This window comes from Centroberyx gerrardi, chromosome 16 (assembly GCF_048128805.1).
Source record: "Centroberyx gerrardi isolate f3 chromosome 16, fCenGer3.hap1.cur.20231027, whole genome shotgun sequence".
NCBI lineage: Eukaryota > Metazoa > Chordata > Actinopteri > Beryciformes > Berycidae > Centroberyx > Centroberyx gerrardi.
In genome coordinates this window covers 18,898,563-18,916,880 of record NC_136012.1, presented here as the reverse complement: position 1 = coordinate 18,916,880, position 18,318 = coordinate 18,898,563, and the positions used below count along the sequence as shown (strand labels likewise).

At 41.3% G+C, this 18,318-nt stretch overlaps 2 protein-coding genes across 3 annotated transcripts; one reads left to right on the top strand and one right to left on the bottom strand.

Annotated features, from left to right (window-relative positions):
* The first annotated feature begins 1,005 nt into the window (after positions 1-1,005).
* On the top strand, positions 1,006-7,243 carry atp1b4 (ATPase Na+/K+ transporting subunit beta 4). The gene is made up of 10 exons (XM_071916188.2): positions 1,006-1,051; positions 1,645-1,700; positions 1,921-1,990; positions 2,673-2,889; positions 4,521-4,649; positions 4,793-4,897; positions 5,309-5,508; positions 5,969-6,025; positions 6,154-6,246; positions 6,361-7,243. The coding sequence occupies exons 3-10, from the start codon at positions 1,925-1,927 to the stop codon at positions 6,520-6,522; spliced, it is 1,029 nt and encodes a 342-aa protein (XP_071772289.1). The 5' UTR covers positions 1,006-1,051; positions 1,645-1,700; positions 1,921-1,924; the 3' UTR covers positions 6,523-7,243.
* Positions 7,244-9,561: 2,318 nt separating this feature from the next.
* Positions 9,562-18,231, bottom strand: lamp2 (lysosomal-associated membrane protein 2). Of its 2 annotated transcripts, none has more exons than XM_071916163.2 (9): positions 18,110-18,231; positions 16,158-16,273; positions 15,279-15,489; positions 15,007-15,168; positions 14,668-14,912; positions 14,374-14,493; positions 14,024-14,078; positions 13,757-13,927; positions 9,562-10,302 (listed from the first exon to the last, which is right to left on the bottom strand). In XM_071916163.2, the coding sequence occupies exons 1-9, from the start codon at positions 18,156-18,158 to the stop codon at positions 10,157-10,159; spliced, it is 1,275 nt and encodes a 424-aa protein (XP_071772264.1). In that variant the 5' UTR covers positions 18,159-18,231; the 3' UTR covers positions 9,562-10,156. The 2 variants fall into 2 exon arrangements, with proteins under 2 accessions (XP_071772264.1, XP_071772265.1); XM_071916164.2 differs by lacking the exon at positions 9,562-10,302 and adding an exon at positions 10,470-12,903.
* Positions 18,232-18,318: the final 87 nt, after the last annotated feature.

Sequence of the window (18,318 nt, the reverse complement as noted above, 5' to 3'; positions counted from 1 at the left end):
ATCATTACATCATTACATGTTCAATGTCTGAATTTTATATGATATACAAGTTGCCATGATGTGACGTTTAGGCGGTGGAGAGAATGGAAGACGTGTCAACATGTCAGGTATTTTATTATTGTATGTGTGCCTAATTGTTTCGATGTAAATAATTAGTATTGTTGTGTGTTTCTGTTTTCAATCTTTGTTTAAATTAATTAATTAAAACAAGTAATCAATTACATGCTTGATGCGCATTTTCTTCTCTTCATTCTGCCGACAGCTCTGTGTCACTTGATTTCTACATTAAAACACAACCCACCCAGAAAACTACTTGTGTTTCAGGGTCCATTTTGTTATTATTTTACGCCAAAAGCATTTAGATTTCGCTACGGGTTGCATTTAAGACTATTAATCCTGAAGTAGGACCTTACAGGGAGCACCTGAAGGCAGCATATCCCATTAGGATTTCATGTAGTAATAGCTAGTAAACTGTGCCGAAAAATCCCATCTCATCTGACAGGGACATTTTCTACCATGCATATTATTATAATGGAAGACTCTGGTTTGGAAAATTCAGGGTTGCCCTTTACTTCTCATGGTATTTGGGTTCTGCAAGTGTCTCAATTAAGAAGCAGAGGTGACTATCTGCCTTTGTTGGCTGCTGCATAGGCCTTGCCCCAATACACCATTACTCTGCATGCATATCAGCCCAGACATGCTGGGAATTAAGCTATTTTATCTATTAGCAGAATCACTACGTGTATTCCTGCAAAATGTTCAGTTAATTTTAGCTGGAATCCAATGTCCATGAATGCTCGGAATTATTGTCCTTTACTGTAAAAACACACATACACTCTCTCTCTCTCTCTCACACACACACACACACACACGCACACGTTCGCGCGCGCGTATGGCAAAGAACTGATTTTTTTCCATGACGCAATTTCTCTTTTCATGTAAGAAGTCCCCTTCTCCCAGTTTTACATGGGGTAACAGAACGCTACGTGACCGGAGTGCAGATGGGAAGAAGGATGAGGACTACTTGAACCTCACAAGAGCAGAGCTTATGGTAAGCAGTTGGTGCAAGAGTCTATGGAGGCAGTAGAGTTGGCAACTGGATTGGTATGTACAATGCATGCTGTTAGACTATATGCTAAATACTGACATTTTATTTACTGTTATTTCATCTTAGAGAAAGTATTTAAAACATCCAATCCACATTAGAGTAAATGAGTTAAACCATAGCCTGATGAATGCAACTGTCCCTGAATCTTTGCACATTTTATGCAGCCAGGCGGTGATTGACAACAGTGTCTTGTGTTGGGATAAGCTATAAATATTGTATTCAGGCTCTGCGGCTTATTGCCTCAGTCTTACCCCAGCTTAACAGACAATGGGAGATGGTGTGCGTGTGCTGAATGCAGTGCCGTGCATCAGCCCTTGCCACTGCCAAAAGTTCTCTGGGACTAAAAAAAAAAAGCAAAAAAAAAAAAAAGAAGCACTTTCTATCCCACCCCCAGTTTTTCTCTGTCCAGCATTCATTCACTAAGATGCGCGCCTAGTTGAGAGGAGGTTCTCCACACCCGGTTCCTATTGCATGCGTAAAACTTTCTAATGAAATCCCCAAATACTTTTTGACCAGCACAGAATTCTTTCCTCCAGGGGTCAAGAGGGTCTCGAGATAATAATCCGCGTTTTCCTTGAAAATAAAACTTCAGGTATGTCCGTTTTTGATTGAAATTATATTTATTATTTGATTTATTATTTGTGTAACGATTTGATTATGTCTCAAACCGTCCAGATAGCTTGTCATTGTTGTGAAATGTACTGAAAGTGTTTTGGAACTTGACAACTTTATAGGTGTAAAGATGTGTCGCTTTAACTCGATGGGGACGGTAGATGTGATTGGTTTAACAAGTACCTTTTCTCTCTGTGAAGAATCATGGAGCCCAATTCCACAGAGGGAGGAGCTGAAGACGCGCTCCTTAGAAATCATCCACCAAATCCAGTAAGTCCACCTCTCTGACATAAAATAGAAAACACATATAACTTCCTAAACACTTTACCCATTGAAGCAGATGCAATACTAAGGCGTCATTTATACTAGAAATGGAAGTTTTTAATGATTGGTACAGTGAGCATTTACTCCAAAATCCAGTGGATTCATTGGCACAAGGCACAAAGCTCAGAATAGCACAAAAATCATCTTTCCATCCGAATCCCCTAAAGGCACTAAGATTTTTTAAAGGCAAAACTTTCACAAAGGAAGTGACATTATGGTGACACTCTGAGGAGTCCCATGGCTCCTCGGGGATCTGTCCTGGCCTGTGGATGCTGAGAGTCAGTGTGTAACATCTGGCTGTCAGAGTGACCCTCCAACTCCGCTCTCTGCAGCTGCTGCTCCAAGCAGGAGGGTCCGCTCAGAGGAGATCAGCTCTCCCAACGAGGGCCACAAAGGTCACCAGCGGGTTTATAATTTGCTGAAACAGGGGACAGGACCGTCAGTGCGATACTTCATTAATGTGCAGTGAAATAAATGTGGTCTGGTAGTCTAAAAAGAACACTTGATTTGAATTCCTGGTCATACTTGGGTGAGAAGTTACGCAAACCTATACTGAAGTGATTTGCAAAAAGTTATCAATTGAGTATATGTGTGGTGAGGGCTTTTTTTCTGATCTTCTTCCCAGCAGACTTTCAAAGGGATACTCAAGCATGGCCATGAGTTGGAGGAAGAGCAGGAAGAGCTGGCTGAGCACCAGCCTCTGGAGCAGGAAGACCTGAACTTTGAGAAATGGAAGCGCAAGCCTTTACCGAAGAGGACGCTCCACCAGAAAATAGACGACTTGAAGACGTACCTATGGAACGCAGAGACCAACGAATTCATGGGTCGCTCCGGAAAGAGCTGGAGTGAGTTGGCGGAGGCAGAGAGATTCTGTGTTGATGGGGCATAGGGAGGGAGGACAAAGTCGTGCAAAGTACTTTATTCTCTGCGCAGCCTATTACACTTATGCAATCATTAGAAATTACCATATAGATGAGTGCATTACAATTGTAATCAGCTTCAATAATCAGCAGTGATCAAACATGGTGTTTGAATGGCTTATTGTTCTTAGAAGATGCACTCAGGGATTTGAGGGGGTTAGAAATGTCTCTCCAGTCCGCTGACTCTGCTCACTGTGCTGTGAGTGTGTGTGTGTCCTCATGCTCAAATGTTTACATAGGTGCATGGACAATTCAGAGCGTCCCGACAAAAACAGACTGCCTGGGGACGCGTCCCCAGCGGGAGCGCACTGTTCCGGGCCTCGCACTGGCCAGGAATCACATTCCTCATACATCTTACCCTGCTCTCCACTGCCTCTTTCCCAAAGCCTTGGCGACCTCATCGCTGAACTTAGCATGCTCACGGCCCCACAGTTGCAGTCAAACACGTAGAGATGCTTAAGTGCCTTTTTTTCCGTAGATCCCACTGCCAGATTCAGCGTTGATGCAGGCAAACCTTTTTGGCGTAAGTGACTGTCTGGAGCAGTTTGATGAGTCAGTGATGATGGAGCAGCCGCTTGGTATTCCTGGCTAGTTGCTATGTGACGCTGTTGAGCTCCCTCCCCCAGGTCCACTGTACACAATGGCAGACAAACATAATCCAACAAGAACTCAAGTGTAGAGAGAACATCCCGGGAAAGTGTGCATTACTTGCTTTAATGTCATAAGCTGAACAGCATGCTCCCAATAATACAGAAATAGAGCCGGGCCTAGGAGCTCGTTTCAGCAGCAAAACCACTGTGTGCACACTTGTGAAGGAATGGGGCCCATGTGTCTGCGGAAGAAAAGCCCTGAGTTGAAGTCTGTGATGTGTGTCCTGTGAGAGGAGTGTGTAAGAGGGGACACAATACCAGAGTGGGGTGATTGGGGCTCCTTGGAGCTGGCTGGGCCTCTATGGCTGCAAAAGACCTTCACTACGATGGCAACCGGAGGTTCACTGTGTTCCTGAGTGAAAGGACAGCTGGGAGAATTCTCACTGAGCTTAAACAGAAAGGCCTTTGTGGCTCCGGGGACGCAAGGCTGGCTGCAACTAGTCCCCTGTGAAATTGCCCGCACAGCAAAAGCCATTTAATTTAGGGCACGTTTGGCTTGATTAGTTGCTAATGGACTGTTAATTGAAAATTGCAGAACAATGCTAGTTCTCAGGGTTTCTTCACCGTGGGGTTCTCACATCAGATCAGTACAGTGGATTTTATTTCAAAGCCACTGAAGTGATTTCCAATTCCAGACATGGAGGGGGACAGTGCTTTTGTATGTGTAAACAAATTAGTGAGCGTCCTGAGCAAGGACAGTAGCCGGAGTTTAGACGGGCCAGACATTCAGAGCAAAAACTTGGAAATTATTTACAGTTCATTATTTTCCTCCAATCAGATCACAGACATGATTTCTTAAAGACACGTGCAGCATGCTCTGAAAGCCACAACTGCTATTTGTCCAAGTGTAAGAAATATTCATCTCACAATATTAAAACCATTCTCTGTTTCATTTTCTCCTCTTAGGCCTCATCCTCCTCTTCTACGCTGCACTTTATATGTTTCTTGCAGCCATGTTTGGCGGCTGTATGTGTTGCCTCATGTGGTCTATTAGTCCCTACCATCCAACATACAACGATAGAGTGATGCCACCAGGTAAATATAACTCCCTACCTCCAACCACTCCTCTGCATCCCTCCTTCTCACCTCACTCTCCTCTCCCCGCTCGACTGTCCTTCTGTCTCTTGGTTCTACTTGAGTCTCGGCACAGTTGACTGTCTGTGGGTCTCCGTTGGCAGGTATGACGATGGCTCCACACCTAGACGGCCACGACATCGCCTTCAACGCCTCCGACCGCAAGTCCTGGAAGAAGTACGCAAAGTCTATGGAGGAATATCTAAGACGTGAGTCAGAGACACTTCATTGAGATTGTGGAGGACAGTTGGGGGTGGGGGGTGGGGTGGGGGGATGTGATGGGGTTGTTGGGGTTGTGTTTAAAAGATGCGGGCACACAGTGAGTTAATCCCCATCTCCACTACCTTTGTCCCTTATTCCATTTGCTTCCCGCAGGGCATTCTGGGAGGGGAAGCCTCTTTGTGGGTAGAGTTCAGCCATTCAATGCCGCTTTTTTTTTTTCGCACCACGCTTTTGTCAAGCTGCCTTAATCAGAGGCCTGAGTCTGGCAGGGCATTGCTGTTGCGTGGTTTATTTATGCCCTCCTCTCTCTCCTTCTCCCTCCCTCCCTCCCTCCCTCCCTCTCTCTCTCTCTCCCTCACACACACACACACACACACACACACTGTTCTCCGTTTCAGCATATAATGATGGCGTTCAGGAGAGGAAGAATATCCACTGCTCACAGGAAAGCTACTTTGTGCAGAATGACTTGGAGGAGAGTGCAGAGCGCAAAGCATGTCAGTTCAAGAGGTCTTGGCTGGGGGACTGTTCAGGACTGCAGGACCCCCACTATGGCTATTCTCAGGGAAAGCCATGCATCCTGCTTCGGATGAACCGGGTAAGACGAGTGTCACTCGACGGTGGGCCCATACACACCTTAAAAATGCTTTAAAACAGTCCAGTTGCATGTGTCAGATGCACAGCATGTTGCTGTACAGCTGAAGCTTCCAGTTTTCTCAGTCAGTGACATCTGGTGGTCGTTTCAGGGAGAGGAAGAAAAGGCTTGATGCCGTTTCTACACAGTCTACACTTAAAATATAGGATGGTAACTTATTGCAAAATTGGCTTCTGGAAAGTTTTGGCAAGTTTTAGCTCTTGTTCATATGACTCAAAAATAAACATTTGAGTTTAACTGTATATTATTCAAATGTAGGGTTAGGGTTAGTATGGAAATTGGAGTTCAGTATGGAGAAGTAGTAGTTTATACTTAAACTGTTTTAATGCTGTAAAGTGCTTTGAGTTAAAGCGTTATATAAATAAAAACTTATTATTTAATTTTTTTATTCTTACTCCTATAGATTCTTGGGTACTTACCTGGCCAGGGCAAAGCAATAAATGTGACTTGTGGAGTGAAGGTACAGTAACAGCATTCTCATGACAAACTTTACCTCAGCCATAAACTGGGAGTAACAGCGTCTCTGAAAATATCATAATCATATCATGCGAGTGTGAATCGAGAAAACGGGACTTCTTACTCTTTCAGAAAGGGCCGCCGGAAGCCTTGGGAGACCTTCAGTTCTTTCCCAAAAGCATTTTTGACCTGAAGTACTATCCATACTATGGGAAGCAAAGACATGTAAGTGAAGGTGTCATCTTTTTATTTTCAAAGCTGTGTCACTGTTCACGATGTTGCTGTTTTTGAGATAATTCCTATCAAGACTTGATCTCCTGTGTGTCTCCTCTGTCCCAGGTAAACTACTCAGCGCCGGTGGTGGCGGTGCGTTTTGGAGGAGTGCAGTATGACGCCCACATCCAAGTACAATGCAAACTCAATGGCAAGGGCATCATCAACGATTCGCCCACTGACCGCTACCTGGGCAGTGTGACCTTCTCCTTGGAGGTGGGAGCATAAGGCAAAAGTTTCACACCCAGCAGGCTGCTCCCATGACAATATGACAGGAAAATATATTACAGATATTATGTTGAACCATTATTTTACATGAAATATGTAGATTTCCCCTCTCCCCCCTCATCTTTCATTCAAATATCCACATGCCTTCTGCTGGGAAAGCAAATTCCTCAAGTGTGTTATTGGTATATAAAGTAGATTGCCCTTGTATTTTTCACATTATCTGTTGTACCTTTGTGCCTTGAGAGTGCTACTGGAGCACGCATGCGCACTCACAATCACACATGCACAGACACATACACACGCACACACCCACACACACTAGACAGTGCTGAGCACAAGACAAGTAGAGGAAGTGAGTTACAATTGAATACCTGATATTTTGTAATGATTAGCAAGATTAATACAACTAAATTCACAAAATAGAAGGCATATTTTACACACTGCCCAATAGTTAGCATTTCTAGCTATGCAAATCCAATTATGACTTAAAACATTAATAGACAATTAGAAATACTGTTGAGTAAGGATAGGATACGGTTTTGTGTGGCACATTTGGTGTGACATCAAAGTGTGTACTAATTTGTTTTGCATATTTTCAAACATGTATATTTTAAGGATTCCAAGAACTATCATGCAAACATTGTCTGAAAGCAGGACTTATACTGTACTTACACAGTAAAAAAAGAAATAATAAGCGACTGCAAATACAGTATTACTATATTGTTGTTGAATAGGTCAGTATTATTATACATTTATGAAAGCATTACAAGCCACTTCTTGCCTTCTCTTTTGTAAAAACATCTTGACTGCTTTTGAAAATGAAATACTGCAGAAGACTGTGATCAATAAAAGAAAGAGACATACTGTGAAATAGTTTCTTTTTTTGTGTGAAACTTACATAAATACCATTTTAAGAACTATAACTATTTTGTAATAGAATTAATCTCGTCTGAACTGTTCTACTAAACTTGGTATCCATGCTGTATTTATTCTTATAGTTATTATAATAAATACAATGTTCTGATATGTAAGTTTTCTTCTCCATGGGACTTGTGGTGTACATTAATTGTGTATCAGGTTGTGATGCCAGATGTTAGGTTTGTGCAATTTGCTTCCAAAGAAAAGCTTTCCACACACTAAACCTCTCCCAGCGGTTACCAAGAACTATGCAGTACTTCTCATGTGTATTTTACAGGAATGTGTATTTGAATAGTTACCGTCCCTGTATCAATTACTATGACACTACAGCCATTCCAGGCAAGATTAACTGTGTTTATCCGCCTATCACTCTTATTAATAAATTGAGCCAGCATCAGCTGGTGTGACCTTACAAGGAGAACTTGTGTACCTACAGGCATGCCAGTAATAGCTGGACCCGCCACACAGGGCAGGAGTCAAGCCACTGTGTGCCATAACAGCTTATAAAAAGCACGTTACTGTTCAAAGTCTACCGGAGCGTTATGGATATCGCAGTAATTCCCTCGGCAGTGGGAATGCTCGGTTTACAGCTGTTAACCTTGAAGTGTTGTCTTGTCACAAGACTTGCAATCTTGTGTTTTTTAACTCCGCAATATAACTAGAATGCAAAGCTGTTAAAAACAAATGAGAACAGTGATACAAAACAAGAACGCAACTTTATTTAATTTGTTCCCCACTTAAGTTAAACAAGCTCATCATATCACATTCTTCATCAGATGGAGACAAGCTTCAGGCGAGCAACTTAGAAGTGCAACAAAAAGGCACACAACTGTCAGGGGGAGTGGTGGTGCGGTCACATGTGTCGGTACAGAACTGAAGTTCACACTATAACGAAAAGCATGACTAAAGACCAGCAAGGAGAAATATTAATCAGCCTCTGACTTTCATTTAACTGCTCATGCTGTTGATGTTGCTGCACTAAAACACGGAGGCTGAGGCCAGTGTGGGGATCTGACCCCTAACCAAGCTTTAGTAGCTTAATAAAAAATAGATGAATCCCTATAATCAATCCAACTGTGATCCTGGTGATCAATGTATCCAATGTAGGTCTACTACTACACCAGATCTAAAACCCAATTGTTGTGTCCTAAATTGCTAACCTGCAATGGCCAAAGTTTGCATTTCTTACACATTTGAAAGAACATAATTAGTTCACCAAATATTAACATGTAAACCAATCAAGAGAAATGTACATTTCAGCAGAAACGTAAAGGAATTAGAACTAAGAAACTTCCATCCTCTTTTCCCTGAGCGGGGACTTAACATGAGTGAAAGAAATATAAACCCCTAAAATAACACATTTCCATAAAACTGCTGCAAATGCTGGTAATTAAAGTGTCTTGACAAGTTAGTGTCCCTTTCATTGAGCTACAATTAAGTGAAAATATGTGCAAAGGGCAGAGTTTCATTTAGCCATGAACATTATGTAATGTGCGAGTTAATAAAAAGGAAAAAGTGCAATTCAGAAAACAATGGCTTTTGGGATATGAATGACAATAGTAGGAGTTATATTAGCTTGCTCGTACATTCACGGTATTTATGAAATCACAAGTCATCAAAAATCAATGTCATTCATTCTATACAAGAGAGTAATTTACACATATACTATTATACAGCACATTAACCGAGAGAGAGGGGAAAAAGCCTCTGGGAAGCCTCTCTGGGGAGGAAATGGTCGGGCTACCACGGCCATCAGATTTCTAACATGCAAACTATAATCAAACGGTGCAATATCAATTATCAATTTGTTTTGGTACTTGATTCAGTCATTGGCGTCAAAACGGGAGACAGTCGGTGACAAAAATCACTGTTGGGTGGTTGCCGAGGGAAAATTTTAAACTCTGTACAAGAAGTAAGCCGAGGTTACCGTAGGGAAAGATTGCCAAACCAAAAAAAGCAGAAATTTGTGATGCCTTTGAAGCACTGAGGGGCACGGAAGCGGCTGGAAAGGGGGTTTGGGAAGATGGCATTGCAAGAAGGGTTGCAAGGGTGAGAGGCAGAAGCAGCTGGGTTGGATTATACAGACTGGTAGCCAGTGCGGCTCTTCCTCCGGCCAATCAGGTAAGAGATAAGCACAAGGATGATTAGGAAGCTGAGCGCCACACCCACTGCAATGGGCACCAGAAAGCTCAAATCAGAGTCCAGGAAGCATTCCTCAGCTGACAGAGAGAGAGAGAGAGAGGAGACAGAGACAGCAGGTTAGTGATTTAGTTAGCGGAAAATGTAAGTCAAAGAGTAAAGAAATTCACAGTCGACAAAGGGTCACAAAGGGTTAGTGACAGAAGGAAAGGAGCAAGACGGGAGTTCAGAAACCACACATCGACAATGACCACATTTCCAAAAGGAGAAAAAGTCATGCTGTATAGTGAAACTGAGATCAGCAGTGTCGTCAATATAATTTGGGGAAAAGGGTCATTCAACATTCTTAAGACACAAGAAGGAAATCACTCAAGTGGATATTACTGCTGTAGTCCCATATATTATATTCAGGCAGAACGGTAGAGAGGACTATAGACAGGGAGTTGACAATGAATACTACATGGAAACATCAATACACAACAGCATTGGTAATTTTCACAATTAGGCAAAGGTAGCATCCAAACTGGTATTAATTAATACACCGACTACCCTCAGTATCATCGAAAGGCAGATTCAGCTAGAAAGACTCATAGCCACTGGCCATGTTTCTCTTTCTTCCAATGAAATAGGCCAGTAGCACAATAAGAATGAGAACAAGCAGGGCAACTCCAACAGCTATGGGAACAAGGAAGCTCTCATCAGCATCAGCCTGGCATTCCTCAGCTAGATGAGAATGAAGAGAGCAGAGAGGTGAAGGTGTTACAGGTTGAACAGAAGAAAAACATCAGTGGTTAATGCATGGACAAGTAATATGGAATCTAAGTTAAATACATGCAACTACAGTTGGAAATTAACAGTTGGGAAGAAAAACACAAACATTTACTCAAGTATCCAGGACCAACAGCATACTTTTATTTCCATAATCTTAAAATATTAAAATGGTCCAGTCAGACACAATTTTCAATTCCATTTATTACAGCTAAAAGCCTAAGAGAATGGAAATCAAATCAGCAGTCGTTTGTATCCACAAAACACAGAATGATTGATCTTTAAGAAGATGGGCTTGCAGCACAAATTCCCTTTGCTTAATGTAAGTAATGTACTAAACTACTATGGGGGAATTAAATTATGAACCAAATCATACAAATTTATGAATAGATTACTGAACATATGCATTACTGAATGTACAAAACAGAAAAGTATCACTGAGCAAGGCACAGAGTCATGATGATGATAAACTTGTTCTTTAAGTAATGAAAACAGGGGCAGATAAACCTTTATACTGGTGCTGCAAAGCCATCTTAAGAATATTTAAGGCAACTCAATTTGTACAAAGCTGACAAATACATAAAACAGGAACATAATCAGAAGCAAAATCAAAGATTATATGTGATATAGAGCCATTACTCATACACACATACAACATCTTGGGAAACTGACTTAATGTTTTGATCATAAGCAACTTAAAAAGGAAAATCATTCTCATGTTCAATGTAGAGTACTGCTGGCCTTGCTCCAGCCCTTAAGCCCACATGTGACAGTTTTGGAACAAGGCTAAAAGCACTCTCCTAGAATAAAGCAACAACACACAGCAACTACCAAGTGTCACATTGGCTCTCTAACATTATAAAAAATACACATTCTGTGGACAGCCTCCCTCCCTGACACTCCATTAGTGCAACTTGCACATGTTCATTTAACATCGCCTGATCCAACTGCCAGCCTGCAGCAAAGGCTCGGTCTATACACAGGTGAGACAACGCAACACAGTTTCAAATGCATGCCAAACTTAAAGAGCGCCTTAGTGCATTTATATGTAAAACTCCTCATCTGCAAAACACCTGCACTGAAAGTAAATATCTACACAACAGAGCTATCCCTTTTCTAAAACCTAATGCCAAAATGTATTCGGTGAAGACAAAACAATTGACCTTTCTTTTCTGGTTTGTGAGTGTCATCCTCTAACTTGACCTGGTGAAAGTGGAATTAGTGTTCACACAAGATGAATCACTGACCTTTTTGCGTATTCTGATTTCACATTCTGAAAATGACTGGAGCCATGCCAACTACTACCTTGACAAAGCCTTTCAAACACAATGAGGACAGTCTGTCATCCCAATGCTTCTCCTGCTCTACAGGGGAAAACATGGACTAAAGCATTTCCTTTGAAACCTTACACATTTCCAAATGGAGAGCAAAGCAGCATCCCTGTTAGTATGGGTTTCTGGGACCAAAGAAAGAAAGCTGCTCGACCATCTTCCTTTGGGTTGTGAAGAAAATACTGTTTGCCAATATATGCTGGTGCCAATAATTACGTGGATGAAAAAGTCAAACCATAAAAGAGAAGTAGAAACTAAAATGTGCACAAAATATTAAATAATGACAAAAGCAAACAAAAAGGAATGTCTGCAGGATGGAGCAAGTGCATGATCTGTTGCAGCGACGAAGCCGCAGCCCAAACACATCTAATATTAATGGGTAAATTGAAACACATGGACTTTTTTTAGATGCAAGTGTGATACCTGTATCAGTCTGAAGATGCTAGAATACTAAACATGTGATTAGGTCCAGTGATCTGATTCAATACATCTTGGCCCAAGTCATTGTAGTGTAAAAAAGGGGCTGGTGGATCTTGCACTTGCTCATTAACAAAAAAACAAAAAAAAAAAAAAAAAAGGGAGGGAAAAAAAAAAAAGGAAAGACAGACATCCAGAAAACAAACAAAAAAAGGAATACAAAAAATTGGGGTAGACAAGTTTGGTCCTTGAGAATAATGAGACCAAATCCTTTATTTCTGCATGGGTTTTAACTCTTGATATGATAATAAAAGTTAAAATACTTTTAGGGTAACTGCAATTGAAGTGTTTTATTCCCAAATACTATATATACACTGTATATCCATTTTGAAAAATTTCAGTCAATATGCTATCCTCAAAAATGGAATTATTTTCAAAGCAAATGTCTCAAGAAAACTGATACCTTTAATAGTAACCGATAATACGATTTACTTTTGTGACAGTCATTTTGTAAGAGTATGCCTCAGGTTTTTCCAAAAGGCGGAGATCTCATTTTAGAATTACACTCTTGGATTGTAAGTTATTTGCTGATTACACAATTGCACATAAACCCCCAAGGACCAGGCTCGGGAACCCCGTGATATTTAGGGATCGGGTGCACACTGGATTTAAAGGGTCTGATATCCAACATAGGTCTTTCTCCGACCAATCACATAAGCAATCACTACAATGAGAATCAAGCCAGCCAGAGCAGCACCAACAATGATTGGGATTAAGATGCTGGTGTCATCCATTGAACATTCATGGGCTGCAGATAGAGAGAGAATCAATCAACAAGTGGAACAATAGTTTTGTTATCAGAAACACATTGAGAGACGACACTGAAGCAGCATGCCAGGATCACAGATTCTTTATCATTTTCTAAAACATGTTGGGCTGTCCATCAACTGTGCTAGCCACAGTAGTTACTTTTCATTACTTTCAAGCAGTCACATAGCATTATGTTCAATTGTATAACTATCCCTTGCAAATACACCCTTCTGGTACATTAGATAGTTTCAACTTTTATTCACTAAAGTAATTCTTAAACTGACTTTAGCCAGACTTTCTTTCCAGTTAAAATCTCCTTTTCAGGAAGGGAAAGGTTTGATCATATTTGTTCTAAAGCCTGGGAAGAGACTACACCAATTTAAATAAAGAGGGATTAAGTCCTCGACCTTCTCATGCTATAAGATTAAAAAATGCTGACACAGCCTGATCTTGGGTTGGAGGGGACAAAAAAAAAAAAAGGTCAGGATGACTAAATCGGGGGAAAAACGACATTGATTAAACCAAAGTGTGATTTTCTTTAATATTGCAAAATTGCATTGTGAGCAATACATTGGCTGTTAAAGTGAAAAATAAATACATACAAATTTCACACTCAAGATGCTATTTCTTTTAGTTGGGAAAACAAACTCCAAACATTATATGATTATATGAAACATAGGCTACACATTGAAAATTTGTTTTTAACTTGCTCTTTGCGTTCTTTTATGGAACCTTTTTCTATGAAGAGTGGCTTGGATTTTGTTTTTCTTCTTTGATAGCAAAAATCACCTTCCTCATTACAAACTCGCATGGTGGGGGTTTGGTTTGAGAGATGTTAAGGAGGAACCTACCTGTACTGAAACCGCCCTTGTTGACTCCAAAGGGCTGTACTCGCAGGTCAAAGGTGTAGAGGGTGAGCAGGCTGGTGATGTTGTAGTTCTGCTGCTTATTACACATGTAGGAGCTTCCCACTGCTGCCTCCCACAGAGTCAGGTTGTTGTTTGCCTCAGTAAACACCACTCCTGTAAGGAACGTACGGGTGTAAAGACAACTCAGAATGAGCGCGCTTTTCAGTGGGGTGCCTTGTGTATAAGGATGGCTGTGATGCTACTAATTACCAGAACTTGGATTGGCGGTGACGTTCAGAGCATGAAGGTGGAATTTCTTTGCCTCCTGTTGACAAATACAAGTAAAACAGAGATAAATGCTACTTCCTTGCAAATCATGCTTACACCTGGGCTAGTATGCCAAATTAACCATGGACAGGAAGAAATGGCAGGACCTTGTGGTGGCTAAGTGGTGGTGGTCAGTATAGTAAGCAAATATATCTTGTGTTAATAGAAGTTGATGATTAATACACAATGAGAATCACAGTGTTATACAGTAACACACTGAGTTAATGTCACCAGGCATGCATTTAAATCGAATGTGGATTAAATCATGTTCTTGTTTTGTTGCGAAGACTTACACTGGTGAAGGAGAGCATGATGGTGATTGTGTTGGAGCTCAACACCAGGTCACTGCTGTTGGCTCCACAGGATCCAGAGACTTTTGTCCCGTTGGGCTCGAAGTTCATCTCCTGATATTTCTAAGTCCGGGGGAAATAAAGGGCAGCAACTCAGCAAGGGCTACGGAAGATCAACTGAATATTCATGCTTCCCGAGAACAGAGTTGACCACATTTTCCTTTGCGCAGGTCATTATGTAATCAAAACTAAGTGCCTGACAGGCTTAAAGCATTACAATTCTGTTTGTGAGCATACCTCTCCTTGTTTGAAACCAATTCGCAGGCCAAAGTCGGCCAACAGACAGGCTGTGCTGTTCTCATCTGCTTTGACGAAGTACTTCCCCAGGGTGGGTGTGGGGAGGCTGGGGGTCGGGGTCGGGGTGGTGGTTGGTACAGAGGCAGTGGGAGTGGAATTGGTGGCAGGTACTGCGGTGGTGGTATTGGTGACATGAGTGGTGGGCGCAACAGTGGTTACGGGCAGATCAGCAGCACATGAGGTAACTGTGCAGAGAGAACATGGTGAGAATAGACAGTCAGTATAAATAGGAGAGATATTAAAGCATGGATTAGATATGATGCTGCACCTGGTACTTACTATTCTCACTCTTACTGCCATTGCTGACAAACGCCTGTATAAGTGCGTTCCACAGTGTCTGATTGACTGCATCAACTTGGAACATCTCTTTACTCTTGCAAGAATAACAGGTGTCCATGTCTACATTTGTAATGTGAGGCGTCACAGTCACAGTTACGGTATCTAAAACAAAGAAATTCAAAAGCACATCAGCATCATGACATAAACTATAGTACAATGCATTTCAGCCATTTGTATAATATTATCATTGTATTGTAAGGTTTTGTAGTCACCATTTGACATGGCATTTGGAAACAAGGTTGAGTCACTGAGATTGTAGGCAAAAACGATGGAGTCTGCCTGGTAGGTTTTTTCCTTCTGGGTGAACGCCACAGTCCAGGAGTGTCCTGTGCCAAAATTAAGCTTCAATGTTGAGCTTCCATTATCACAGAGACTCCCGTCTGTGGTGACGTTGTCAGGAAGTGTAAACGCAACCGTTTCATTCTGAAAAGAGACAAGAGCATAGCCTTATTTAACATGATTGTGTAAGTTTGGTGTTAAGCTGCTTAAAACTAATCTTGACAGGCCTCAAGTAAAAAGCTTTGCTTAGCAGAAGTTTAGTTCAGAGAGATACAGTGACTGCTTTCTCGAGTACCATCTTAATCTATCCAAATATATCTGCCAACCTGAAAGTGAGGGACAGTGTACAAAAGGCTGTAGTTCTTTAACTGGTCATCTGATGTGACCGAGTAAAAAACCCTCTAATTAAAGCTGACCGACTTAAATTTAACCCCATAGTCATGTCAATTCACACAGAGAGTAAGTATAGAGTCAAAACATCAATCTGATGACTTCTGAATATTTATCAAGCTCACTGCATCTAATCCACTAAGATATTTCACTTAATTGCACCATATTAACACGTCGTTAACACTGTCATGATCCAAAAAAACGAAGGCCCAAGTCTGTTACAATGGCTATTATGGATGGGAAATGGTAACAGAGAAAGGCAAGAAATTTCTCATAATTATACACATTTCAGATGAGCTGACTTCTGCCGCATGACTCGCCATAGTGAAAAGTCAGAGAATGACAATTACAGGATATGCAACAGAAAAACTCACTGACTGTAAAATGCTGAATAGCAAGAAGGCTTAAGAGAAGACACCCACCTTATTTCCAGTTACTTCATATGTGACTGAGAAATTGAGCATTAGATTGGCATACAGGCATAACTTGTTGTCTTTGTCGTTGACTGACGCTTCAGTAGCATATGACAGCTGGACTTCTGCAAAACACACAAAAAAGAAAATAAGGCTAATATTTCAGATCGAGTCAACATGACCATTTTGTAATTGCAGGTGTGGTAAGAGTCTATTCTGGATATAGGCTTTTTATACTGGCTGCATACCACAAGTAAATGAACAAATAAATGGAGAATCCATACCAATACTACCTTTTTCTTTTTTTGCCCCACAGTTGTTAAACGGCAGCAGTGTCTTGGTTTATTTATTCATAAATTAGTATTTAGAGAATTTAGCCCAGGTCAAATTTAAGTAGTTGCACTCTCTTTAACCAATCAATATAATGTCAGCTTGTCAGCAATTCAACATTTGACATCTTAAGTGTCTTGTCACTTATGAAAGCCTGACTCAGCATTATGAGGCAACTGCCAAGTCATGACTACCAGCCTCCTGCCCCTGGATGGCCTCAGTGGCCAGATATAACGCTGTGTACTAAAAGACAACTTGGAACTGGGAAGTTTGTGACCTCTGAACTGTAACGATGTCAGCAGAGGAGCCTGAACTTGGGCTCTGAACACTACCACTATGTTATACAAACCCATTTCAGACTTCTACCATGATAATATGCCATCCTAGCTTACACACATCCCAGTTCAGTGTTGTCGAAAGCTTATTTGGGAGCCATTTCTAACGCACACAAGAAGCCCAGGCAGGAACACAAATTTAGTAAACTGGACGACTATCAAAGGGAATACTATCAAAACATTTTTCAAAGGCTGTATGCTGTCCCCAGTCATACTGGTGGCAAAGCCCTTCCTTTCCACTGGTTGGGAAAGACTATACAATTTAACACCAGAGGGGCAAAGGTCCGTTCATTTAGGCTATATCATGAAGTCAACAGCTACCATAAAAGTCAGATAACTTTAACTAATAAATCACCCCACAGAAATGTACAAAGACAAGTGGCCTAGTTGGAAAAAGACTTATCTCCAGTTGAGACCCAGATTCTGTGGCATGTGTGTCTGCATTTTATTTGCCACTAGCTAACACTACATCACAACACATAGTCGTTCACACTTCATATAAGTTAACATTAATTCGACGTAGCGAGGCTGTCACATGCTATCGTTAGGTAGCAAGCTTACTTAACTGAGTTAACGTAGCGTAACGTTAACCTACTTAACGTTAGCCAACACCGTCTTGGTGTCGGTAGCTAGCGTTAACATTATATTATACCTGCTTAAGCAGCAGCAAGTAACGTTATCACTCAGCGAGCTACCGTTACCCAACTTTAGCTTTCAAAACAAGTGTTAGCCAGCAAGCTAGCTAACTGGCTAAGACAGTCATTATGGGATAACGGTAAGCTGACTAATATAATATTTTGCCAGTTACACTCTAGGTTAGTTGGCACAAGTTGGCTTGCAAACGACAACGAAAGCTAAAAAGCGGTTGTCAGAAATGAAAGCGCTGTTGATTGGCTTTCAGCGGCTTAACTCTGCTTTAGCATTACCGATGTTACTGGCGTAGACAACAATTAGCAAGCTAGCAAAACATCACGACTACTCCCTGGATGATAAACATTATATAACCCAGTTTATCGCGGTTTAGTTGTCAGTGCTGGTAAAATAAATGCACCTAACATAAGTTACAAGCGCAAATACAAATGGATATTTAAACTATAACCACTGACAACTAACGTTTATGTACTATAGTTGATATTTTAAATCTCTCCACCGCAACTACATTTCAGCATATAGCCTGAGCCCAGGATCATCGGGCCTGAAGTGTCTCAGAAGTTTCATCACGTCACATCTCGGCATGAAACAGCGATATGTTTGGTTAGTGTTGCCTTATGGTTTAATTCAGCCAATGTTACATACCGATTCCAAGTGCCAGGAATAAAACAAAAACTGCACAGCGGGACATCATAGCTTTGTAGTCTGGAGTGGAGAGAAGACGACAGAACCTCACTAAGCGCTGTTTGGGATGAAGCTGAGCCGCTGCTGATAGTACCAGGAAATGGAAGTCATATGACAGGGACCAGTGTGTCAAGAAGAGGTGGGGAATGCAAACTAGCTTCAAATGTCTC